We start from the raw sequence: 26,510 nt of genomic DNA on the forward strand, positions 1-26,510 counted from the left end.
ACCAATTGATGTGTCTTTGTGAGGATTAACAACAACAACAAAATGTGTGATTTCTAGCAATGAGGAATAAGTAGTTTTTCATAAATGAGTTACTTGGGACACTGCTACCATTATGGATATGGTGACAGAATGATCTGGAAGAAGATGCACAGTAAGCTACAGGCTACATCATGCAACGTTCTTCCGTGTATGAAAGACTGCTGTTGCTGTCCTTTCCTGTATGGATGACCTATGCTGTCACCTTCGCTGATGGGTTGTCAGCGAGACACACACACACATAGGCATATAGACAACAGATTGCTCTATAGAAAACGGGTAATCTCTGGAGCTCCCTTCAAAAAATAATTACTACTAAATAAGCAGAATTGAACTTCCTTTGAGGGCACAATGGGAAATTGCAAAAGTGATTGCTCATAAATCGAATACTGCCATGCAACTGTGCACTGATTTTGAATAAAAACTGGCTCTGGCTTTCTATAAATTACACCTAAAATATTAATCATAAGAGCACTGCATTTTCTCTGGTTTCTATTCCCTGACTTTTGAAGCTGATTTTTTTTCTATTTGCCCTTTGAATTTTGTTTCAGACTCACATTCATCAAGCCAGAGGAAGTCTGCTTCATACAGGCAGGTGCTTGATCTGGAAGGAATAAAAACCACCTGGGATGACAGTCCTAAAAAAAAGCTGTGTACTCATCTCCTACTTTTAGAAGAACCTATTTGTACATCACGGCCATCCCTGAAGCAAACACATTTGCCTTGAGCCCTGCTCTATCTGCGCTGTGAGGTTCCCTCAACTCTGGAAACGCATTATTCTGTTGTTGTTCTAATCTAATCCCAGCCTCTGAGTCAGGGCCTGGCAGAGTGGGTTTTTCATAAATATGCATTGATTGCCTGACTCAGGATTAATGTAGGACAGGGCTCTGATTAGCAAATGCTACCTGCAGGAGGCACAGGACATACCACAAATGGAGATAAGATGCTGTTAGCAGATTTTATCTCTTTTTTTTTATTGAGGGCTGAGAATAATCACTTATCTCCTCTGGTCAAACCTCTCCAGACCTCTCCCTTCAGGATCTGAAAGCAGTTCACTTAAAAGGTCTCCATAGGGGCCCTCTTCCATCCAGGGCTGGCGGAAGAGCCCAAGATGAGGGCCACTGCTCCTAATTTAATTTATTCCTTTCCTGCTGTTTCAGCAGTTCACCAGGATCTATATATCGATAGTACCATACCTTCTAACTTAAAGATGAAACCAGCAACAAAATAAACATACCGTTCTTCTTTTGATAACTTGTGTACAAAATAAAAGGTTGAGGTTACAACGATTTCTAGGATACTGGTCACATTAAGATTTAATATGTTTATGGATATTAGACTAGGACCCCCTCTCCTCTTTCAGTGAATACACTGCACCCAACTTCCTGCAAGTTTCCCTAAAAGCAAAAAAACCCGAACAAGTCCTCGTTTCACCGCTTCACTCCATAGCTGGTTTTGTTGCCATGCACAGCTTTGTCAGGCTGCAGAGCTCGCGCTGGGTGGGCCGTGCCCAGCCCACCCGAAGGTCAGCCCCAGGCGCACACAAGCAACGCGGGACTCGGCCTCGGAGCCTGTTGCTCGCGGCCCGGGCAGGGACGCAAGTGCATCTCGGGCTGAGATGGTCCCTCCGGGCAGAGAGGTTGGAATCCCACCCCCGCGGGGAACTCGCAGCCCCCTTCCCCTGTGAGCGCGCCAGGACTCCACACCGCACCGATCAAGCCCCTCTCGGCCCTCGCCTGCCCACTCAGACCCAGCCCCACTTTTCAGACCACGGGCGACTCCATTGCTTCTAACATCCAGGGGGTGTGGGAGAGGCGAGTCCAGGGTGTAGGAGCCACAGGCCCCCATTCTCCCCTGGCCAGGACTTGAGAGAGTCACTAAGGCGTCGGAAAAAGACGGGGATGAGCGAAGCCACGGCCAGGGCGAAGCGATGGCCGGGTCAGGGGGAGGCTGTAGCTGACAAACCTCCCCCCGCGAGGATGGTACGGTCCGAAGAGGGGCGGGACTCCAGGGGCTTCGGGTCCCGTTCCCGCCTCGCTCGCTAAGCCGCCGCCGCAGCCAATGAGCGCGCGTCCCGGAGACCCCGCCCCCTCGACTCCCCGGCTCCGCCCCTCGTCCCGCCGCCCCCCTCCGCCCCCCGCGCGCCTGCGGGGAGAGCTCGCTCGCCCGGCTCTGCGGCCGCCGCCACCCGCGTCGCCTCTCGCTCCTGCCGCCGGCGTGCGGGGACCGAGCCCCGCGGCTGCTGCGCGGCGCTGGGTGGGCGGGCGGCGGGGCCCGCGCGGCCGCTGAGCGCTCGGCGCAGCGGCTCCGCCCGGAGTCCGGCCTGCGCGGCGCGGTGACAGGTGCAGGGTCCCGGCTGCAGACCCACCTGCGCGGGGGGCGCCGCGATGTCCACCATGCGGAGGACCGTGTCGGAGATCCGCTCCCGGGCGGAGGGTGAGTGGCTACCGCAGCAATGGGGACTGTGCACGGAACGTGCGGGGTTAGGGGCGGCTCTGGGCCAGCCCGGGGTCCTGTGCATGCGTGTGTGTGTGTGTGTGTGTGTGTGTGTGTGTGTGTGCGTGTGCATGTGCATGTGCATGTGTATGCGTGTGCGCGCGTGCGTGGATGGAGATGCCTGTCCCACCTCTTCCCCGGTTCCTGCGGCGTCTCCCATGCACTTGCGGACCCCTCCCCAGATCCTGAGCCCGAGGCTTGCTTTGCACCGGCTGCGCGATCATTTATTTGGATCATTTATTTGGTCGCTGTCACCGATGCTCCTGCCCAACCCACCTCCCTCTCCAACTCGCTCACAGACCTCCGCGTCTTCTCCACTCGGCTTCCCCACCAGAGCGAACAGAGCCCGAACCCGCCGCCCACCCTTTGGCTCCCCACAAGGCACAGCTCCCGGAGCAGAAGCAGGTTTGCCTTGCCCGGGCTGCAGGCAGGAGCCTTTGATCCAAGCCCCTAGCCTCTCGCAGGAGGAGCCTGCATTGGGTTTGGGTGCTCCGCGGGGACTGTGCGCGGCGATGTCTCTGCAATCCTGCCTCCTGCAGTGGAGAGTCGCCCGGCTCCCTGCTGAGCTTTGCGGTTGTTTTTTTGTTTTGTTTCGTTTTTCCTTTTGCCTGACGCCTGCCCTGTGGCTAGCTGAACAGACTTCTCAGCCAGGTGGAAGGTGTGTTTTCTTTGCTCCACCCAGGGCCAGCTGTTGAATGGATACACTTGTCAGCCATGAGCAACAGATGCCCAAGGGCCGAGGCACTCTCCATCTTGTCTCAGGAGCCCTCAGCATCCTGCCTCGCACGAGGCAGCCCGTGAATGGTCCTTGGTTTGGCTCACGATAAAGCCGAGAGCATACATATTTTTTCTATTGTTTTTTTCTCTTCCATTAAACCCGTACCTGGATCCTGCAAAGGGCGGAATGACATGTTTTTGAGAATGAGCTTATCTTGCCTTCATCACTGATTCCCATCCTTCCCCACACCCCGCTCTAACGAGAAGCAGGTGGTAAAGTGGTTTTTAGGGGGGAAAAAAGTTAGGATAGGATTCCAGGAGGTTGAGGCAGGCCATGGTATCACTTTTCTTCCTTGGTGGCCCCCATGTTAGAAATGGAAGCACGGGACTCTGATGTCGTGATTTCCTGTTTACCTTGCTTGGGAAATACTAAATAAAACTGCTCTGAGAGAAAGCCACGCGAGATTCACAACGGACCTGTGTCCTGCATAAGAATTGAATACATACTTACTATTACGTGTAATACAATGAAAAAAATATATATATGCAAGACACTTTTAGATGCACCGTGGAATAGAGGGTAGTGTTATAAAATGTACACAGTAAAACACGTTTTCATTCCTTTCTTAATATATTTCTGAGTGACATGAGTTGATCTTCCTGATTGCCAGTTGAGCGAACCATTGCAGGTGTTGGAAATATAGTGGTAGCAGTTGGGATTGTTCTTTCACCTAATCATAATTCCCTATAATGAGAGAAAAGACCCGAAAACAAGGCAACACCTGTGGGTTTTAAGACGATTGCAAAGTCACAGTGTTGTTTGTGATTCACGTGTGTGTTGCAAAGGTGATCATATAGGTTACCTTCCAGGGCCTTGCAACATGCCTGGAGGTGAGGAAACTGTGGCCCAGGTGGTTGGGCACTTGCACAAGGTCAAGGAGTGCGTACAGTGGAGCCTCTGGATGACGAGCTCTGGGGAAACGCTTCTTATATAATCTTCGTGGTCCCTGTGTGCCCCCACAGCGCCAGGGGCCTGGTGGCACTTGGTGAATGACCCTCCCCTCCCATGTTGGCCAGTTTCCGTTTATTATGTGCTGAGCATTTCGCTCTAGGCTGTGGTGAGGACAACGTAAGTAATGACTCTGTGGGCCGGTGATGTGGCTCATTGCCTGCTCTGCCCACACGCTTCTTTCCTAAGGAAAAATTCTCCTCTGAGAGCTCCCACTGCCTGAAGGGCCTTGTTCTGAACTGCAGCCCCCTTGGTCTCAGCGGATGGGGCCAGAGGAAGCTCTGGACCCAAGGGCAGACAACCCATGAATGGCTCGGACACACACCACACTTGTGACCTGGTGGTTTGGCTGCTGCAGACTCTCTGTGCTGAATGTCTCTCTCATAGAATGATAGAAGCCTAGAGTCTTAGAGTGAACGTTATAGCAGAAAGGGGCAGAGGTGAGCAGGCTGGGAGGGGAGACAGTTGTAGGTCACCCAAATGCTGCTCATAGGAGGAAGCAGAAACGGAGTGAACAGGAAGATAGGGGAGAGGATGCATTGCATGAAGAGAATGGGGCAGAGAGACACACGGATGCTGAGAGTGTGGCCAGGCCTGGAACATCTTCCTCCATCCTTCCCTCTCTCCTCAAATAGCACTTGGGTAGGCTCCTTTTTCCTGGAAGTAACTCCAGTGGGTTTCCGTTCCCTGCATCCCGATTGGCCAGATGCAGAACTACTTATTTGTAAATAAGTTGCACTACTTATGATGGTAAGTAAGTTGCACTACTTAACTACAATTTATTTACCATCAAGTTGGGGAGAAAAGACTTAACATGACACAAGGCCTCAATAGCCCACGAGGGGATGTGGTTAGTGGAACGTTGTGCTTGCTGTGGGTGACGTAGGTCCCGTGGAAGGTCAGGACACAGGAGCACGAGGCTCGCTGAGAAAACACTTCACTGAGGTGAGACTGGAGTGCTCACACAGCGGAGCTTTGAAGACACACTGGCATCACCAGGGACCCGGTGAGAGGCAGGTTCTGCACCAGCCGGTCTGGGCACTGCTGCGTTCTTGACAAGCGCAGGGGCTGTGCGGGGCGGGCTGGCCGAGAGGGGGTTGGAAGTAGGTAGTAGGGGTGTCGAACTCAATCAGAGAAGGGGCCAAAATCTAAAAACCAGCCTAAATCGCGGGCCGAATGGTTTACTGAACAGTCATAAACTGTCATTGTGATGGAAACACAGTGGAGTGCAGTGATGACAGCGCGGTGCGGGCCACATTGCAAGGCCTGGGGGGACGGATTTGGCCCGCGGGCCTTGTGTTTGACACATGTGACTGGTAGAGGAACACAATGAAGGAAAAAAATGGTGAAAGTGAACATGGCGTATTTGAGAGCTCTAAGGCAAGCTGGCCAGGAGCAGAGGGAAACCTGGAAGTCGTAGGATGTACGTGGAGGTGCTGCTGATTACAGAGCATTTTGGATGCCAAGATAAGTCATTGGATGTAGAATCAACTGTTTGAAGAGGATCTTCGAGCTTGTCTGATTCAATGTCTCATTCAAGCGTGCCGCCAGTATATAATATCTCTAACGGCCGGTTAGGAGCCCAATCATGACAGCGGAGTGCCATCCCCAGAGAAGTGTTTTTAGAAAGATTAAGTCTGGATGTGTGTTAGATGGTTGGAGGAAATGACAGTATAGATAAACTCTGTTGATTAAAAAAAAAAAAAAGTCTAAAAACGATAAACTCTAGGGTGAGTATGGGAGGGGAGCAGTGAGAAGAGGAAGGGAGGAATCAGAGCTCATGAACTCAGCCCACAGATAGCTACTGAGCTCTTCACCAGTGGGCAGAACACAGAAAGGCCATCCCTGGAGGTGCTTGCATTGGAGTGAAGTGAGAGACAAAGGAAACACAGTCCGTTAGCAAATTACAGAGCTTGTTCTGTGGTGAGTGCTATGGACAAACCGAAGAGCAGATGAAATGCTGAAAGCTGGCGGAGGGCCTGCAGTTTCCAGTAGGTTGGTTAGGCTGGCCAGCTTTGAAAAGCTGGAGGAAGGGAAGGAGTTAGCCTGGAGGAGTCTGGGAAGGGTATTTCAGGCAGAAGGAACAGCCAGAGCAAAGGCCTCAGGGCAACAGACAGTCAGGAATGGTAAAGGGACTCTGAGAGGGGAATGGTAGGAAATGAGGTCAAAAGTTCATATCATGGGACAGGGAGATGGAGTGAATAAAGGGCAGGGGACAAAGGGATTAAAATGATGGGAGATTCTCAGGCAAGCTCCTGGGTATCTCATGAAAAGTTCAGTTTCCTGGGCTGGCACATGAAAATTCTGTTCAGTTGAGATATATATATATATATATATATATATATATATATATATATATATATATATCTGCTTTACAGTTTTAAACCTGACTGATTGAGAAAATCTGTTTAAAGATTTTGGAAATTGTATCTCAATACAATCAGAGAAATAAATTCAGATTTTAAAGTAATTGTGGAACATCCAAATAGACATATTTTGAAGATATTAGAAATTTGAAGGTTATATGTGGGGGGAAAATCCAAGGAAGATAGATTGTAGAAGGTAGATTGGCCAGAAAGCAAGATTAGATGAAGCAGAAGGCTGAGAATTTTAGATCTCTTGTACACCAGCTACATCAAACGGGTCTCTGAAAACAGCATTGGGGATGCTTGAAACAGGGACTGACATAGTAGTGGTTTACACAGAACAGTTTTCTCTCACTCTTGTAAAACGAACAGGGAGTAAGCAGTCGGGGCCAGGTATGCCCACTAAATAAAACGGTAAGAGACATTGCTCTCTGCCGCACCATCCTGAGTGGGTAAATTCCTGAAGGAGTTCCAGGTGAGAAACGATGGGAGGGGGAGAGACCAAGGCCGTCCACAGGAAGAGTAAGTGCCTGTTTTGCATTGGCTCCGGAATGCAAGGAGCGCTGGGAAAGGGAGTTGGCCAGCTGGGCACATTACTCAGGGTCTGATCCCTGAAGGAGAAGGAAGAAGGGTTATGGGTAGGCAACTAACAGGCATAGTCGCTATCAGGTACTCAGACTGTTCAAGGCTTTGGCTGGAATCAAAGAAGTGTACAAGGGCTTGTAATGTACAAAATCATAAGCGTGAAATCGCACCAAAAAAATACAGGCCTTTTTCAATGATTTGCATTTTCTTTCAATGACTATTGTAATGCTAAAATGTTAGACATTCATTTGATTACTATGTGCAACGTGCTAAAGCGATACATTAAGGAGCTGTTTTAGGGATTGTTTTTCCTAAATTGGTTTGTATAAGTGGTAGCTTTAAAATGTCTGCAGTTACATAGAATACTATGTTTCTTTCCTTAAGAGATTTTTAAAAAGTAGCATTCGCCCTGACCGGTTACTCAGTGGTTAGAGCATCCATCAGCCCTCAGATCAAAGGGTCTCAATTCCAGGTCAAGGGCATGTACCTCGGTTGCAAATTTAATCCCCAATCCTGGATGAGGATTAAAAAAAAATTGTATCAAAGTAATTTCTGTAAGGATGTAAGGATTGTTAGAGGGAGAGGCCATTTCATTTATTTAGGTAAAAAATGACCAAGATTCTTTGTTTAACGTTCATGTTTTATGCCCCTGCTGTGTACCCGCTGATTGGCTGGTGGGACAGAAAGGAGTGGTGAATTCAGGGTATCCCAGTGGACATGTGGAGATGAGTTAAAGATTTATAACTGACGGCACTGTGTGTGAGAGGGTGTGAGTGTAGTGATACTTAATGGAATCAACATTTGAGAATCCCCTATACATGTCATTTTACTTAGTGTCATTCTCAAGATATTAAACGTGGGAGAACACAGTTATTTTAGGTTTTCTAATCTATAGTACACCATGCTTTTCTTTTTAATATCTCATTTCAGAAATAGAGATTGAATCCTGTGCCTGCCTTACAGCCATAAAAAGTTTACATAGATCAGAGTGTACTTTGGTAGTTACTGAAAGGGTTGCTGCTTTCACATAGTTTCATTATTATTCACATAGTTTCATTTTTTTTCAGGCAACAGTTTCATTCTTCACTCACCACGGGATCCCACGCCTTTCAATGCCCTTATCCTCTGGGTCATAAACTCCCCAATGTTTTCTTTAGTGATATGTATGTTGTTGCTCTCACAGAGGACATTGTCGGACATAAAGTAGGAGCTCAACTACTGGGTGAATGAATAGATCTTATGCCCTGGAGAAGAGATAACCTAGAGATGCCTTATAATCACACCTATTTGATATTCCCCTCCTGGAAGCTGAGCATCGGGAAGGAGTGAGCTTTCTGTGACCTGTTTGTGTCCTGCCCTTATAGCCTTGCGGGTCACATGATCGCCGTCAGTGTTTGTCAGATGAATTAGTAACTCTGAGCTTCGTGCTGAGTGGAAGAACTTAACTTGGTTCTCTTGGTTGTTGAAGTAACACCTGATCATGGGAGAAACTCACACTGCAAAAAGGTGTCAAGGCAGTAAAAAACCACCACAAACTGTATTATCTAAATAGAATAAATGATGGCATTTTAATATATATGCTTTTTTAACTATTTTCTAAAAGAGGAGAGATATATTTATTTGTTTAAAACAATGAGATCATATGCTGCATTATTTTTAATTCTTTCTCTTTTAGTATTTCATGGACATCCAAGCCTATCATGTAGATTTCTGTATATTCCATGATAAGGATGGATTTAATCTTTTTTTCTACTTTTATTAAAATATAATTAGTTTCAGGTGTACATCGTAGTGATATATGTACATATATAATTGATTACCACAATAAGTTTAGTTAATATCCATTATTTCACATAGTTTCAAGATATTTTTCTTGTGATGAGGGCTTTTGAGATCTACTCTCTTAGCAACTTTCAAATATACAGTGCACTATTGTTAACTGTAGTCACCACTGTGCATTACATCCCAAGACTTAGTTATCTTACAATTGGAAACCTGTATCTTTTGACTTCCATCCCCTGTGGAAGGGATTTTTGTCTCGCAAGACTTACATCCTCGGTGCCTAGAGCAGTATTCAGCATTTGGTAGGGCCCTACCTCGTGATTATATGTTAAATGAATAGATCATTAATGTCATGGCAGCTTAATACTTTTATGTCCATGTATAATAACTTAGAAGTCCTCTGTAGGTGGGCATATGGCATTTCAATTTTATTTGTAAACAAACCACTCTTGAATAAGCAACCTTATATATCTTTGTGTACTTTTCTGATTATTTCTTTGTAAAAAGCCCTGAGGCATTACTGGGTCAAACTTATGTACCTTTTTAAATGAAAAAAAAAAAAAAAGTATTTTAAAATTGCTAGAAAGACAATACCAGTTTTCTCTCCCAATGAGAGTGAGCAGGAATAACTATTTCTCTATACCCTTCTCCAGTATTTAGAGAGTCTTTTTTATCCTAATGAATATGCTTATACATCGCAAAGAGTGAATGTTTAAGCTTACATTGCTTTGGTTATTAAGTTGAATACATTTTTATAAGTTTAGTGATTTTGTTTCTAAATTGTTTATTCAAGTTCTCTTGTGAATTTTTTTTGTACTTTTGAGACTATGCATTTTGAAGATATTAATTTTTTTCTCTCATTATAGTTTATCTTCTAATTTTATAGTATTTTCTGGTGTATGTGAATTAATTTTATGAAGTATGCTGTTATTTTTTTCTTAAAGTTTTTGCTTTATTTTTCATTTTAAGATAATGATCATTTTTAACATATTTTTCTTCTAGTACTTTCAGGTTTCATTATAAACAGTTAATGTGTAATTTCTGTGGGATTTAGTTTGTTGTTGAGATATAAGGTAGGGACCTAATTTTATTTTTTCTTAACTTATCCACTTGACATGATAATCATATATTTCATAATCCATTCTTTCTGTATTAATTTGGGCGCTTCTTTTATATGCTAAATTTACATACATAATTCATCATTTCTGGAGTTAGTCTCTCTTTTTCCATCTTCTTCTGAACCCTGCCCCTCAAAACCCCAATTTTAGTCTGTCTTTTGGCTCCTGTATCAAATTTCTTTATTGCAGTTAATAAAAAATATCCTCAGAGTGGTCTTGCTCTAACTGCTCTTTTCTCTAATTTCTTTTCTGGCTCTTTTTCTGTTTATGTTTTCACTTTGAACCAAGGGAGTCAAGTTAAACAATGTGTTGGGCTATTTGTTGGCATTTCATTATGTTTATCATTTATACTAAGAGAATTCACATCTTACAGATATTGAGTCATTTAAACTTAGTTTTTCTCTCTATTTATTGGCATTACTTTCATCTGCTGGGAGATGTTTCTTAAAAATAAACTCTGCCCATTTTAGGATGTGATCCTAGGTGGTTTACATTGTATGCAGATATTGTTAATGGGATTCTTTCTGAAATACTCTATTTTTGTTTGACTATTGGAACATGTAAAGTGGAAACTATTGATTTTGAAACTATCAGTCTGAATTCTTTCATTTTTAGTAGATTTTCAGTTAATTATCATCACCATAAATTTAAAAATTATATATCATAAGACAATGTCTTTTTAAAGAAGGTTTTCAGTTCATTAGACTTGACCGGGTATATTTTGATTATACTAATTTTTTCCCCCCAGTAAGATTAGTTCACTTTTACTTGCTAAAATATTGTGGACTCTGGCTCCAACTTATTATTTTTAAGGTGTCACACAATAGCCCTTACATAATAGTCAAGACACAGCTCCTTTTAATGCTTTCCGCTAGAGGCAGGAGTCAGAATTTAGACCAGCTGGGCATTACCGGTAACTGTTGCTTTCATGGAATATACTTAGATCAGACTGGCACTCTTAACTTTCATCAGGACTAAGAGAAATAAACTGTGAGCCACACATGTTAGACACAAATATAATTTTCAGTATTCTAATAGCCACATTAAAAAAAATTAAAAACAAGCAGTTAAAGTTAATTTTAACTCAATGTATGCAAAATACTGTTTCATGTTACTTATATAAAAGTTAATAACGAGGTAGTTTGCTGTATTCATTTTCTATACTAATTTTTAAAAGTCTGCTGTGCTTTTTATATTTACAGTGTTACCTCTCAGTTTGGATCAGTCCCATTTCATGTGCGCAGTCGGCACATGTGGCTGCCATACATGTTAGGATTTCCTGGAGTTCTTCAGAATCTAACGTTTTATCATAAGAATCATTTCTTAAGTAAAAACGCATCTGTGGGTATGCTCTCTTCAGTAGAAATTTACGCCCTCAACTCCCTTCCTTACCACAGAAGACAGTCACACATGTACTCATAAACCCTCACACATTGTGCTAGCGCTTGGGTAATGCTCCCGGTGGCCATGGAGAGGTTTGGTTTTGTGTAAGTCTATCCTATATTTAATAATCCATTCTTTCAATATTATTGTGGGCGCTGCTTTTATATACTAAGTTTACATACATGGCATCTTTTGAAGCCTGTTGTGTTCCCATTTAACAAAAACAATCCCCTTTTTAAGTAGATTTGATAAACGAAAACCATCCCGCCCTACCTTCCTATTAAATAATCCTCATTCAATGTTAACATGAAACATGTGTACACAGTAAATTTTGAGTAGTGTGCTTTTATAGACGATGTTGCCGTCACGTTATTGATCTAAGGGGGCTGTAGACCTTGGCTACAGGGATCATTTACACAGCTGATTGGGCAAAGGGAAGTGTCTCTGTTTTAAGCCAGGGCCTCTGTCGCTGCTTTTGTGTGAGCCATCTTTGAAGCCAACTGCTCTTGAGCCACTGGGGCTGTGCTTAATGGGATCAGGTTCGTCAGGTGACAGTTTAAGTGGAGACAGTTTCTAAGACCAAAGCCAACCCCAGGCTTCCGACCAAGAAACCACTTGAGTGGGCCAGACCTACTTACTAGGAGCATACCGGTTTCACTTTCCTGATGAAGCAAACAAGCAGTGGTATGCAGTGCTGGATCAGAGAGAGAGAGAGAGAGGAGAGAGAGATGACTCTCACCCCAACCTGGAGTAGGAGTGCTTCTGTCGTTGGCTTAGATCCCTGTGGCTGATTCTGGTCCTAAAGGGAAGCCAACTGTTGCAAGAGAAATCTCCTTCCAGAGTCTGCAGCCCATCTTTTCCCCATCCCTCCCTCACCCCATGTAGACTTAGCCCTGCCCAGTCTTGGAAAGCCCTGGGGTGGGGTGGGGATGGGTGGGGGGGGGGGGGGGAAGACATGTAAGAAGCTGAGTTAGCACTCTCAGGATGTGTAAGGAGCTATTTTTGTGCCTCAGTGGTGCTTCTTACACATCCTGAGAGTGCTAACTCATCATTGCTTTGACCCTGAGTGCCTGTCAGTCACTCGGAGAGCTCCGGGCCTGGGCCCTGCCTTGCTCTGGGAAAGGAGACCCTGGTCCCTGACCCTGGCTTGGACAGGAGTGCTCTGCACCGGTGAGTCGTTCTGAAGCAAAGTGAGGCCTGCCAAGGCTCCTGAATATCATTTGCATGTGCTTTCCTCCTGTTGGTCTTGGCCAGCTCACCTGGACAAACTAGTTGTCCCATGCTGGAGGTCTGGTTCTGAGTGCACCTGCTGTCCGTGACCATTTTTTTCTGGGTCTCTTGCTCTGCCACTATTGTTATGCTAGTGGCTGTGACTAGATAACTCTTTCCAGTCTCTAGCTGTACTTAAAAAAAAAAAAAAATGCTCTTTATCTGACCAAAGCAATGAAACCGATCTCTCTGTATGCATTTTATCCAGATTTGATGTGCTACTCTATAATCTTAATCTTGAATTGGGTTCAGTCCACCATCAGGGCCAGGATAGTTGTGATAAATGCCCTCTGGTGGACTTACTCAACTTCTCTAACTTTATTTTCACAATTGTGGGTAATGGTTAGAGAAATGACATCAGGAAAAGTGACTCTGTTCCCCATCTTTAATGCAAAGTGTATGGGCAAGGCAGTGGGAGGCTTGTGGAAGGTGAAATGTTTTTTAGCCATTTTTGTGCCTCAGTGGTGCTCAGCCCTGGCTGCACAGGGAGTAAAATATGGAGCTCTGGGCAATACCGGTGCCCAGATCCATCCCAGGCCAGTGAAATCAGTCAGGCCGATTATTGGGCAAATGGACCAAACATCGATATCATATCTCCGAGGTACTTCTAATGAGTAACATGTTAAAACAAACAAACACTGGTGAATCCTGGCTGGTGTGGCTCAGTTGGTTGAGATTTATCCCCTGCACCAAGGTGTCCAGGGTTCCATTCCCATTCAGGCCACATGCCTGGGTTGTGAGCTCAATCACCAGTATGGGTAGCTGATTAATCTTTCTCTCTCATCTATGTTTCTCTCTCCCTCTCCCTCCCTCTCTCTAAAAAAACGAAAACATATTTTAAAAAACACTCAGTGATGTAGATCCTTGCATTTACTTGCTTGCAGAGAGGAGGAATGGATTGCATATAAAGCTTGTAGGTTGCCAGCCAAAAATAAATAAATAAATAAATAAATAAATAAATAAATAAATAAATAAATAAAAATAATCCAAGAGGGTATGGATATTTTTGTTTAAAAGTTTTGTCCATTGCTCAGTTACTTAGTTTCCCTTCTCAGAAATTGTAAAATTCATACAATACTGGATTTTTAGGTTTTGAAGACTTTCCATTAAAAGAAGAGCACACACATGTAGTTTGTTTTTAGCTGTTTTATATCTACTCTGGGGGCTTGATGAGTATGAGCCTTTCTGCAGTGTCATTACTAGCTTTTTGCTAAACTATTTACGTTTAGTATATTGTAGTAATTAATCTTATTCATTTCGTATTCGTGGCCCACATGTGTAGTCATTTGCACCTGGAAGAAAGACTTGAGCAACTTGGTAAAAAGCAACTTTATTTTCAAGAGGTTTATTTCCTTTAGTTTACAATTATTGACTTAATCCCACCATGATGTTATAAAGTCTTTTATGGTGAATGCATAGAAACTGAAACTGACAGTTTACCACAGGCCCAGTTTACCTGCCTTCCCTGCATGCTGAGAAGTCACTTTGAGACCCTTGACCTGTGGGTTCTTTGGTCTCATGGATGGGTGTCTGGTTTCAGGATGCGATGAGGGTTAGAAAGGAAGCTTTGCAATGCCTTAGAGCCCTGGTCGGCAAACCACGACTCGCGAGCCACATGCGGCTCTTTGGCCCCTTGAGTATGGCTCTTCCACAAAATACCACGGCCTGGGCGAGTCTATTTTGAAGAAGTGACTCTCAAAAGAAATTTCAATCATTGTACTGTCGATATTGGCTCTGTTGACTAGTAAGTTTGCCGACCACTGGAATGCACTGTGTCCAGCCGTTTGGCTTTTTGATTGTGTAGTTAATTCTCTTTTATCCTTATTGTTTCTGCATTTAGACTTTGCTTTTCAGGTGACAATGTGACTTGTACCTTATAGGTAGACATATTTTTAAAGAGATTTATAGAGGGAAAGTTTTGCCTCGGCTCAGTTTACACCCCCACCCCATGGTTCCTTATTCTTGTCTTTTTGTTTCAAATTCAATGGGAGCGTTATTAACACAAGTTGGCCTTTCCTTGGCTTCCAAGTGATTACAATTAGCAAAGGAGAGAACGCTCTTCATTTCCCAGGTGCCAAGTGGAAGGTCCCTTGATCTTAAGTGACTGTACCTGTGGAATTTTTCCTTATGGTTGGTGAACCATATTGTATGTTTTAGTTTTAACTAAGTCCGAATACCAAGGTCTTCAGTCTTAATTGAATGGTTTCTTTATGTCAGACATTTTGTCATTTGTTCAGCTAGGATTGTCCTTTTCTCTTTTAATGCCTTTGATGCAAACTTGAATCACCATGTTTACTGTTTATATTTCATGTGGGTTTTTGTTTTGTTTTGTTTTGTCTTCTAAGTGCCAATCTATTTGGCATAGGAGCCATGTAAAAAGCCAAGTGCTTTTGTTCTGTGAGGCGAGCTTGTCAATGACTGACATGAGAGAAAATGAAATGAGGCACTTGGGGCTCCCAATAGGCCTGGAGTGAGATCTGACTTCTGGCTCTTCCAAGCTGTGTGGCCTTGGGCAAGTCACATAACCTCTCTGAGACTCCTATTTTCCTTTGGCAAAATGGCAGTAATACCTACCAGTGCGTGATAGGCCTGTAGGGTGGAGAGTAGACAAAGCCCAGCTGCATATTGGGCTCTCCCGAGGGGCTGTAAACATGCTGACACCTGGGTCCCACCCCCGGAGATTCTGATTTCATCCTCAGGATAGAGGTTTGAACCAGGGAGAGATGATAGTGGCTTGGACTACTAAGTAATCAGAGCCAGTGATGGGATGTGCTCAGGTTCAGGATCTAGTTTGAATTCATATTTACCTAACAGATTTGTTGATGAATAGGATGAGGAGCACTGAGGAGAAAGAGGTGTTGAAAATCACTGACAAGCCCAAACCGGTTTGGCTCAATGGATAGAGCATTGGCCTGCGGACTCAAGGGTCCCAGGTTTGATTCCAGTCAAGGACATGTACCTTGATTGTGGGCACAACCCCAAATTGGGGGGTGGGGGGGAGTAGGAGGCAGCTGACTGATGTTTCTCTCTCATTGATTTTTCTAACTCTCTATCCTTCTCCCTTCCGCTCTGTGAAAAAAATCAATAAAATATATTTAAAAGAAAGAAAATGACTGATGTTTTGAACCCTGAGCCCAAAATAGTGGCACCATTTACTAAGGAAAAACACTTGAGATGAAGAACTGAAAACCTCCTTACATCTTAGAAATGAGTGAGGAGATCCACATATGCCAAAATATGTATGTTTGTGTACATTTCTTTCATGTTGTTGTTGTTGTTTAGAAAGACTATTGCATTTATCTTAAAATCAGGATTTCAATCTATCCTGCATTTTCTCCATCTTTTCCCCAAATATTCTCTAGAACTTTAGAAAAACATAACTATTGTGGTCTTAGCTGTTCCTAGATCTTAGACATCTAGGGACTGAATAATTCTATTGACGAGACTTTTTGCTCCACAGTCAGAGATGAGAATAGTGTTCCGTGTCATCCTTATGTTGTTTTGGCTCTTGAGGGGTTCCTCGCCACAGGGATGTTCTTCCGAGTGAGAAATGAAATGAGAGCTATCAAGTAGGTGCTCAGCAATTGTTGCTTGCACTCGCCTCTGGTGGGTGATTAGGATAAGATCAGTTGTTAAGATTGAGGAAGGTAACTTCAGCAGGTGGAGTGGTTTTGAAGCCGCGTGGAGTTTTCCTCTCGTCACCAGAGGCCCATTGCCCTTTGCTCAGCCATGGTCACGGGCACTGCACGTCTAAGTGGTTGATTCCGTGATTCTAATTAGTGGTGGTAGCAAGTGGGGGGCAGAGTGATGCAGCAAGAGGCTCTTTCTGCACTGGGTGATTTTTTTATGTATGCCCTTAGAAGGTTTTTGAATATCTGTTCAATCTATCCTCTCCTTGTTCTTGTTCTGCCTGTGAATTGTGTGGAGCTGATAGCAACCTCACACATGTGTAGGTGTCATTGCTTTAACATCCCTGAGCACTGTACTGGGTCTTTTAAGTTCTTGCAGCCCACCAGCTGTCATTCACACCTCCCAGCTTAATCTGGTTAGTGGAGGTTTCTCTCTCTCCTCCCTCTCTCTCTCTTTTCCCCCACATCCTGACAAACGTATGGCTGCTAGCCCTGTCTTCCTTTTGTGCAAGTGACTCCTAAGTCTCGGGCCTGTCTTGTCCAACCAGTCTTGGTGGTTCTTCGGTGCTGCCCACAGTGCTTATGGCAGATGAGCCACCTGGAGCCACTCCCATTCTCGGGGTTCTGTCTGGGGGTGGTGTTCTCCGTGCACCTTTATGGGTGTCCTGTTTTTCTAGGCTTGTTCGCTGGACCTGGTGGATATTTTACATGCCAGATTGTGGCGCTGCTCGTCACTGGTAGGCAGATGAGAGTGGCACCCCCTCTTCTTATCTGGGGTAGCGTGTGGTTCTGCAGAATAAAAAGCTGTTCTTGCTCGTGGGCGGTTTATATTGTTGCGTGTGCTGCTCTGACTCCTCTGTCAAAGCCGTAATTAGCAGGTAGGCTTTCGTTTCTCCCCTGGGTGTTTTGGGTGGTTGAGACTTTGTTAAACAATAAAGGTGGATAATGTTCCTCTCCTGCCAAAGTTGCAGTGGTGATACAAAGCAGGTGCCCATCACACTGCACTGCCTGTCCTGAAAACAGCACAGCGGCAAAGGGTGTTGTTAGAATATTTCCGCTTCTTTAAGCAAAGAGAGGGTGAGTCTGTTGGAATCAGACATGCATTTTCCTGTTTTTATGTTGAAAATGCCTAACTGGCCCTAAAAATGAAAGTTGTGATTGTTCAGAAAACTTCCGTGGTTGTATTAGTATTTTTTCCAGTATATTTTAAGAGCTCATTCATTCAAAACTGTAATTCATATGGGAAGACATTGCTACTGAAGTCAGCGGGGTTAACTACCCTCAAAGCATTTTTATCAACTAACTCGAGAATTCCTTATTCCATTGACAAAGTGATTAAAACTTGCTTGTGCGTTGACTCTCTGATGTATTAATGATTTTCTGATGACCTTATAATTAATTGTCTTTCTTTTTTAAATATTTTTTTAAAAAAATAGCATCATGAAATTCAAGAGTTGGAGGGAACTGAGCAATAATACAGTGCAGTCTGGTCCCTGAGACGGTTACCCAGCTCCTGCTTGAATCCCACTCAGTACGAGAATCACACCCCCTGGTGAAACAGCCATTTCACACTCAGACAATTCTATTTCCTAGCAAGTCCTTTCTTGCTAAGAAAGCAGTGAAAGAGGCAAAGCCATTTATTTTCCACACATCTGCCTGGGCCAGATGTCCCCCATATTGTATTTGCACAGTTGATTTTTTTTTGAGGCCTTAGTATTGTATTAGATCTTCGACTATTAGATATTCAGGCTTTTTAAACCTCCCCAGATTCCGATTTCTTTTCATGTTGTCTGTGCATTTATTCATCATGCCGTGTGTGTTCTCATCATGTCATTGGAACCCAGGCTGTCTGGCTCCAGAGCCATCACTAAGCGATGCATTTAACATCCTGGGGGTCCTCTTGGAATCATCACAGCAGAGCCTCACGGGATTCTGGGATCTCTCACTCCGCCTTGTATTGCCTTGTTGTTCCCTCTGTGCATCCAGCCTATCCTCCACTTCATTCACAATTTCGGCATGCCCCTGGCTTCAGGGTGCTGTGACCCCTCCAGCCCAGCCCTCCACGACAATCCCTCCTCAGCGCCATGTCTGCCTGCCTGTGTCTCTGGATCTCGAGTTCACATCCCCGGAAGGCAATCTGATTAGTCTTGCTGGCTAGATGCCTCCTGTTCTCCCTGACTCCCTGGGCCAGGGGCCAGGGGCCAGGGAACTAGGCCAGGAGAGGGGAGGAGGGGCAAGAGCCAAGGATGTCCGTGTGTGGGTCGGCTCCTTCCGACGGGCTTGCAGTCAGGGGGAACCAAAGGACAGCCTCCATTAGAGTCCCCTCTGTGGCTTTTGATCATTTGTAAAGTCACAGCGCTATGCCCTCATGGAATCCTGTCACCATAACCGTGGAATCGTGTTCCGTTTCACAGGGCCTCGCTGGAAGCCTTGCTGAAATGCAAAATGCTAAGGATTTGGCCAATAGCATGGTTGTCTCACCTGAGGTGATGTCAAGAACCTTTTCCAAAGGGAAAAACTTCTTTTGATCTCTGACTCTACCTCCTGTGTGTGAAAAACACCACTTTCAAAACGTTGAGGTGTCCTACGCAATGTTACCTGAATGCTCCTTGCAAAACTGAACTGCTCCCTTTTAACTTCTGAATTGATCGTTTTCAGAATTTTCCCACAAGTCCTTTAGGAGCTGTGGAGCCCATTCCATACATCCGTGAGCTCTGAAAGCACATCCGTAGACCATATTTGCCATAAACAGTAGTTCACCGGGTACAGGACACCTGCCGTCTTTCCTTGTTAGAACCCTGGGACCCCAGTTTATGTCCAGCCTTTGGACCCACTCTCATCACCGTGCTTCGTCTGTGAGAGACACTTCACATAACTGCTCTGCAGGTGCTCACAGTTCTCTAGGTTTACAGGTTTTGTAGATATGCTCCATCGTAGGAATTCATCTAGAGCAGCTAGGTATTGCCTTTCCTTTTTCTCTTTTTAAAAATAATTCCCTCCCTCCCCTCTCTTTTGCTTTAGTTCCTCCAACTCATGTTTGTTCTAACCTTTCCAGACTTAAGAAGAAGATTTTCCTTGATAGAGAGTGAAATGAAGTAGGAGATGCAATAAAGTATGGTAGCAACCATACTTAGGTAAAAACTGCTGTTTGAATTTTAATCCTGCTATTCTGGCTTCGGCACTCGCTTACTTGCTTAAACAATAGGGCAGTTCCCTCAGCTTCCAGATTGAGACCTGGAGGCTAAGGGAATTTTCCTGTGCCTGTGAGCCAGGACCACAGGAGATGGGTTCCCATTGACTCAGTAACTCCAGGAGTTGAAACTTCAGATAACCTTTAGAGATTAACTTTGCTCAGCTCTGCTTCTGTACTATCTGCTATTGCAAGATAGGGCCCACATTCCAACGTCCAGCAGGATGTGGCTGGGAACGACCCTGGGGGCTGTTCCCAGCATTTAGAATTTAGAATTTAGAAGAAAGGAAATTTTTTGTGGTTTAGACCGGTGTGGTCGACAGTGTGGACTCCACCTGCGTGTGGTGCTCTCATGGCTGTCCTGGCCAGTTCAATAAATCCTTGCCTGCTATTTTAATCAATTGGCAGCCTCCAGTGGTCTTATTTCTGACTCCAGGGTTCGACCCCACAACAGCAGGAGTTGAGAAGTTCTGCTTTAAAAAAAAAATTTTTTTTTTAATTCTTTAGAGAAGTTCTGCCTTTTATTTTATTATCTGCAGGCAGCAGACCAATGCCATCAGTCCCTTGTATTCCAAAAGGAAGAGAGGAAACATTTTGGTAGTCTCCAACACTTTTTAAAACAACTTTCCTCCATTCTCAGATGTCTGGGTATGTTGTTATTCTTTAGTGAACAGGTGAGCCAATTCTCAACCTTTCCCATGATCTTTTTAGTCTTATTTTACTTGTTCAGTGGCTTCCTGGGCAGCCCCAGTGGTCTCTTTGAATACTTCTTTTTTCTCCCTTTTGTCAGGACCTTTCACAAGGAATCAGCATGTTGCTCTACCCGTGCTTCCAAACTTCTGCCCTTCCTTGGTTGTGATAACTTGTTCTGTGTCCTCAAATCTAGAGTGCATGTGTGGCTCAGGCTGGTGGTCCTGCCTCTGACTGTCCAAAGCTCTTTGGTGCAGTTATATCTTCTATGAGTATCATTACTACTTCGTCACTTTTGCATTGATTAGAGTCCAGTACACGGTAGCCATTCCTCCTCCTTTTTCCTGAATGGATTGGATGCCAAAACAAGTTAATGATGCTTTTAGCTCATTGAAATTCTCGGAGGTGCCTGGTGTATGCCTGGTAGTTGAAACCCCGTATTGCTAGTGCAGTCTTTTTCTATGTCAGTGTTTAATTCTCTGTGAGGAGCACACCGTTTACTTCTTCTATCTAACCAAGTGGTCCTTGGGATATTCCCAAGGCGATAGCATTCATTTCCTTTCATCTTTCATTGTTCTTCTTCCTCTTCCTGCTAAGCATGATTTGGCATTAGAAATGTTTCCATTGCTATTTTTAGCCACTCAGCATGCCCAAGATGACTCTTTTTCTGGGTTAATATCAATGGCTGGCAGCCAGGAAATTTGAGTGCTTACTATGTGTGAGGTGCAACACTCAGCATGCCATAGATTTCCATGTCATACCGCTTAAGGTAACCTTTCCTGTGAATACCAGCAATACTTTTTTCAGTGTCTACCACTTAGACTTCATACAACTACTTTGGGGCCTTAATGCAGTTCAGTGTGAGTTCAGGAAGTGTTAACCCATTATATTTTCCTATTTTAGACATTCATGCTGTTGATGTGTTTTCACACTTGGTTATTTTTATATCTGTTCCTACAAAGGCACTTTAAGAAAAATATTATTTACCCTGTATGGTCATGACAGGTCCTGATAGGAAAATATGTCAGAGGGCATCCGGAAAGGGAGACTATTAGTTGTCTTTTTTTTTTATTTTAATTTTTTTGATATCTGATATTAAAATAGAAAATTTAGTAAACATTTATGGCATGCAAGGGACTTCCATGAAGTGTTAAGTTTCTTGCCCATATTAGAGTAACATGCATAATAGATACTTACATGCACTTTCATGTCTGCTTTGTCCTCAATATGTAAGTTAGGTACACCCATAACATCTATTATTCTTCTCAGTTGCTGTATACCTAAGTCAATCAAAAGATTAATGTTGGAGGGGTCCAAGACCACCATATATATTCGAAACTTTTACAGGTGACACTTCAAGGAAGAATGGTCATCTAACAAGGCCATGAGGGTAGAAGAGGGCTATGGTTGAAAAACTTGTATTGAGGTGGAATAGGGCAAATAGAGGAGAAATAGTTACTGGGAAAGATCAGGTCAAGCTAAATTGTCAAATGAATGAATGCATCCATCATCACTATTAAAGCTGGGCTGGAATTTTCCAGTTTCCAAATATTGTCCTCACTGGCTCTCTGACCAGGACCAGTTCTGAGAATGAGAAGCTAAGTTTCCTTACATCATTTTGAAAATAATCAAATCTATATCATTTAGAGAATGTCTTTATTTTTTTTTTTTAATAAAGTGAACCCTTTGTTTGTTAAGATAAAAAACAACCAAATCTTGAAGTCGATAGCCACGTTTTACATAATCAGGGTAAGTGGCTATCATTTGTGACAATAGTCATTATAGTTTTGGTGTTGTAACTTAAATACATCTCAGTTGCATGAACAAGAAGGCGAAGGAGAGGAAACCAGAGGTGTGGAAAGCTTTTTGGCTGTTGTGCAACCCATAGTTATCCTGGAACATGCTGCACTCAGGGCTGGGTTAGGGCAGCTGTTCACATTTAAGGAGAGCTGATATAGCCAGGACAGCCTGTTAGGGAAAGTTCCAGGCAGCCTGGTGATTTGGAGGTGGGGGTCATGGTAGTTGCATTGTGGTCCTAGGTCATCCATGTAGAGCAAAAAAAGCCAGCTAGTGATGGGGTTCAGGGAATAGGTTCCCGCCTCTTGAAGAAGAATGGCCAGGTCCAGGTCCGGTCAGTGCCCAGCTACATTAGATGGGCATCGGGGCAGGACTTGGCTTCCCACCAGGACTGAAATTCCACTTCTAAATGCCTCCATTAAAGCTCCATAATATGGAAGCCATGCAGTCTGTAAGGAGTTGGAGTAGTTCCAGAGTCGAATGAAAGGCTTTACAGGAAGGTCAGGGATGACCCAAGGCAGCTTGAGTAATGGACAGTCATTTCAGGATGCCACAGAGTCGGTTTTAATCTTGCTCAGCCTTTTCATATGTGCACACTGCCAGTGGACTGTGATTAGTCTAGCATGGGCCATGTGCCCAACTTTAAATAAAAAAGGGGGATGCTATCTTTTTTATTATTATTATTTTTATTGATTTCAGAGAGAAAGGAAGAGGGAGAGAGAGAAACATCAATGATGAGAATCATTGATTAGCTGCTTCCTGCATGCCCCCTACTGGGGATCGAGCCCGCAACCCAGGCTCAATGTGCCCTAACTGGCAATTGAACCCCAGACCCTTCAGTCCGCAGGCCAACGCTCTATCCACTGAGCCAAACCGGCTAGGGCAAGGGGATACTGTCTTGATGGACCAGTTCCTTGAGACTGCCTACAGTTGAGGAAAGGGAAGTTTTCCAAAGAAAACCAAAGGACTGTTATCAGAAGAAGCAGACCGAGTTGGAGCGAGCAGCAGATGGAGCCTGAATCAATATACTCTGTGCAGGGAAGGTACATGGATGCAATCGAACGTTTCTTTTCCCCTGGCAATTGCAGTCATGGTCTAAAAATTTGAAACATGTTGCTGGATAGTTTCTATTTAATCCCCATGCTTTTAGAGGCATTTGATTTCTTCAGTACTATGGCCCAGCGATTGTCAACCTGTCCTATGTCATAGTACACATAAACTAATTACTAAAATTCTGTGGCACACCAAAAAGTATATCTTTTGCCAATCTGACAGAAAAATAAATAGGTATAGTCTTGATTCATTCATACTGGACAGTTATTGTTGTATTGGCTAGTGTCATTTTATAATTTGACAATCTAAGCCTTAGGGAAAAGGGGTTAGTGCCCATGACTAAATGTCAGGTATTGCATGATTTAGAAATGTTTGTGGCACATGAGCTGAAAACCGCTGCCATTTCTGAACATGTAGTGTGTAAGTCTCAACCTTTAAAGCGCCCAGTTAATTGTTTGCAGAGTGGTGGTTCCCTTTGTACCCTGTCTGTCTGAACAGCTGCTGCCTGGCTCACAACCCAACGTTCAACAATGCAGAACGTGGGATACACATCCCTTCTGTAGCTCTAGTAACTGCTTCTGTGTTTCTAATTAAATAAACTAGATATATGTATATATACAAAGATATCAATAAAAACTAAGTAAATAAAAGACAAACATCTAAATTATTCAGCCAAAGATTGTTTTGTTCCAGAAACTTAAGCCAAAAATTTTTTTTTTCAATGAGGACATTTATTATTATTGCTTTTCCCAGTCAACAAAATAAAGACGTTCTTAAACCTTTCAAATGGACCATGGGTAATGCTCATAATTTCCCAAGGTAAGTAACACCTACCTTTAATCACACCTGTGTTCTGTGCTTGTGCCTTTTAAGTCTCTGGTTAGTTTTCCAGTTAATATTCTTTTATTTGATTATATGACGGTTGCAAGCATTGCTGTTTGTCTAATGATCTCATTCTAGGTCAAGAAACATGAGCAATCAATATGGTCTCTTTAATGTCTAATATTGGAAGCCATTGAATAAGAAGAATGTATAATTGAATTTTCCTAAATATGTTTGGGGAGTTAATATAATATATATGCTGACTTCAATTTCAGCCTTACTTATAATTGCAATAAGGTTGAGTCTGCAAAAATGTAATGGTCCTATAACCATATTATCAGGCAACTGAATGATTTTGTAACTTATTCTCTCCTCCCTCTTACCGCCCCACTAGTTCTTTTCTGTTGCATAACCACTATACAGATGACATTTTGGGGGAAATGTGTACTTACTTAATATTAATTTATAAATTCTAGAGTAAAATCCATTATTTTACTCTCTAGATCCATTTGCTAGTCACAGCTTTAATTAAATAGTGTCCAATTTTTAAAAAATTGTTAATACCTAAATTAGTGTGTTTCTAAGACTTTATTTTTTCCCATCTCAACGATGTTGAAGGGGAGATTTCCTTTATAATCTCTTGGTAGAACAGAGTGACTGAAACTGTTTGAGTGACAAGTATTGTGCTACATTACTAACATAATGTTATTTAATCCTCCTATCAATCCTGTTTTATGCACGAGGAAGCCAAGCCTCAAAACATAAAATAGTTTGCCCAGAATTATGTAGAAATGCCATAATCCAAATTTGAACACGGGTCTGATAACAAAGTCTGTTCCTTTTCTCCATAGCCTGCCTTTCCGATTTCAACAATAAAAAATAATAACTAGAATGACTGTGTGTGCAGGGGAAGTTAGCCACTTTCCCAAATGCTTTACACGTGTATCATCACCCTTAATCTCCTCAGACAACCGTGGAAGAAGGTAGGCAGCTAGAGATAAGTAATTTGTCTAAAGTTCCCACCACTCATAACTGCTGGGCCTGGATTCTCTCTCTCACTTCATGGCGTGTGCTCTCAGTCCTAACTCTCTGATGTCTTTTAATCGCTGGGTTATACCTGTGTTCTCAATGGTATTGGTTACCATGCTCTGAGGAGAAAAGGATGTGCAATATCTAAGGACAAGGTTGTTTGGCTATGGAGACATTTCTATAAGTGGTTAATCATTTGTTATATTGAGCATCCTGTTTCTTTTAAGTCTTGGGCTTTTGCTTGAGTAGCACCAGGCAGTGGGTGTATGTGGCTCCAGACAGTGGTGGGATGATGAGAGACCTGGAGAGGCTGTAACAGTCAGACCAGCTTCACCTCCAAATCTGTCATGCATACATCCACTTCCTTTCGTCTCTGTCTCCACAGTCTCACATCATCACTGTTCACCTGGATTGTTGCAGCAGCCACAGAAGGATCTTCCAGCCTAACACTTATCAGTAGCTTCCTATGGCATAAAGAGAATAAATTCAAGTTTCTCCCAATCTGGCCCTGCCTCTTCTTTTTTTTTTTCCTTTCATTTTTTTATTGAAGTATTATATGTGTACGTATCTTACCATTGCCCCCACCCCACTCCTATACATGTCCTGACCTCCCAGCATTTTGCATCCATTAGTTATGCTTATATTGCCTCTTCTTGTTTGACTCTCCCCCTATTCACTGTTCCTGGTCCTCAGGTTCCTGAAAATGCCAGGCTCACTCCTGCCTACAGGGCTTTGCTCCTGCTTTTCCTGGTAGTTTACACTGTCCCTTAGCTTTCCTCACCGAAGTCCTCATTGAGGGGGTCTCCATGGAGAGGCCTCCCTTCCACTCAGTATGAAGCTGCTCAATGAGTATAGCTAATGTTCCTGGAGCTCTCACGATGTGTGAGGCATTGTTCTCCACATCTGTTAACTCCCCAGGTCCTCACAACCCCGCTGAGGTGGGTGTTACTATCATCTCCATGTATAGATGGTGAAACAAACACAAAGAGATCTATCAATCATTCTATCAAGAGCTGTTTGTTTGTTTTTTTCATCATACTTAATGTGTTCTGTAATTATCTTGTTCTCTAGAAAGTAAGTCCCCAAGAACAAGGGACCTTATCTTTTCTGCTGTTTCTGCAGCTTTTTATTTTTTTCTTTATTGATTAAGGTATTACATATGTGTCCTTATCCCCCGTAACCCCTTCCCAATCATGCCCTCACCCCCTTGGTGCCTGTGTCCATTGGTTAGGCTTATATGCATGCATACAAGTCTTTTGGTTGATCTCTCCTCCTTGTTTCAGCAGCTTTTTAAAAATGGCTGCCACATAGTAGGCACAGTGTTCAACTTCTAATGAATGTGTTGAATGAATAAGTGAACTACTGAACAATGGATGTACTGATTTGCTCATGATATCTTTTATGAGAAATGGGAACTTTCAGAGGTGATAATGCTGTTGTAATTGTATGAAAGGACTAGAAACATTTCATTCAATAACTGTTGAGCACTTTTTTCCCCTGTTACATCATTCTTTGGGCATATAAGCATGTGATCATGAA

The 26,510-nt window shown here is 43.5% G+C and overlaps 1 protein-coding gene across 2 annotated transcripts in view; it reads left to right on the forward strand.

The window, feature by feature from the left end:
- Nucleotides 1-2,162: 2,162 nt before the first annotated feature.
- ATP8A1 (ATPase phospholipid transporting 8A1) overlaps nucleotides 2,163-26,510 on the forward strand; it is a 203,338-nt gene continuing 178,990 nt past the window's right edge. The window contains exon 1 of one of the 2 annotated variants that reach the window (XM_036417401.2): nucleotides 2,163-2,472. In XM_036417401.2, coding sequence (XP_036273294.1) covers nucleotides 2,424-2,472 — 49 coding nt within the window. In that variant the 5' untranslated portion in view covers nucleotides 2,163-2,423. The remainder of the gene's footprint in view (nucleotides 2,473-26,510) is intronic. The other variant, XM_036417408.2, reaches the window with a different exon arrangement.

Source organism: Pipistrellus kuhlii, unplaced genomic scaffold (genome assembly GCF_014108245.1).
Source record: "Pipistrellus kuhlii isolate mPipKuh1 unplaced genomic scaffold, mPipKuh1.p scaffold_m20_p_1, whole genome shotgun sequence".
Lineage (NCBI taxonomy): Eukaryota > Metazoa > Chordata > Mammalia > Chiroptera > Vespertilionidae > Pipistrellus > Pipistrellus kuhlii.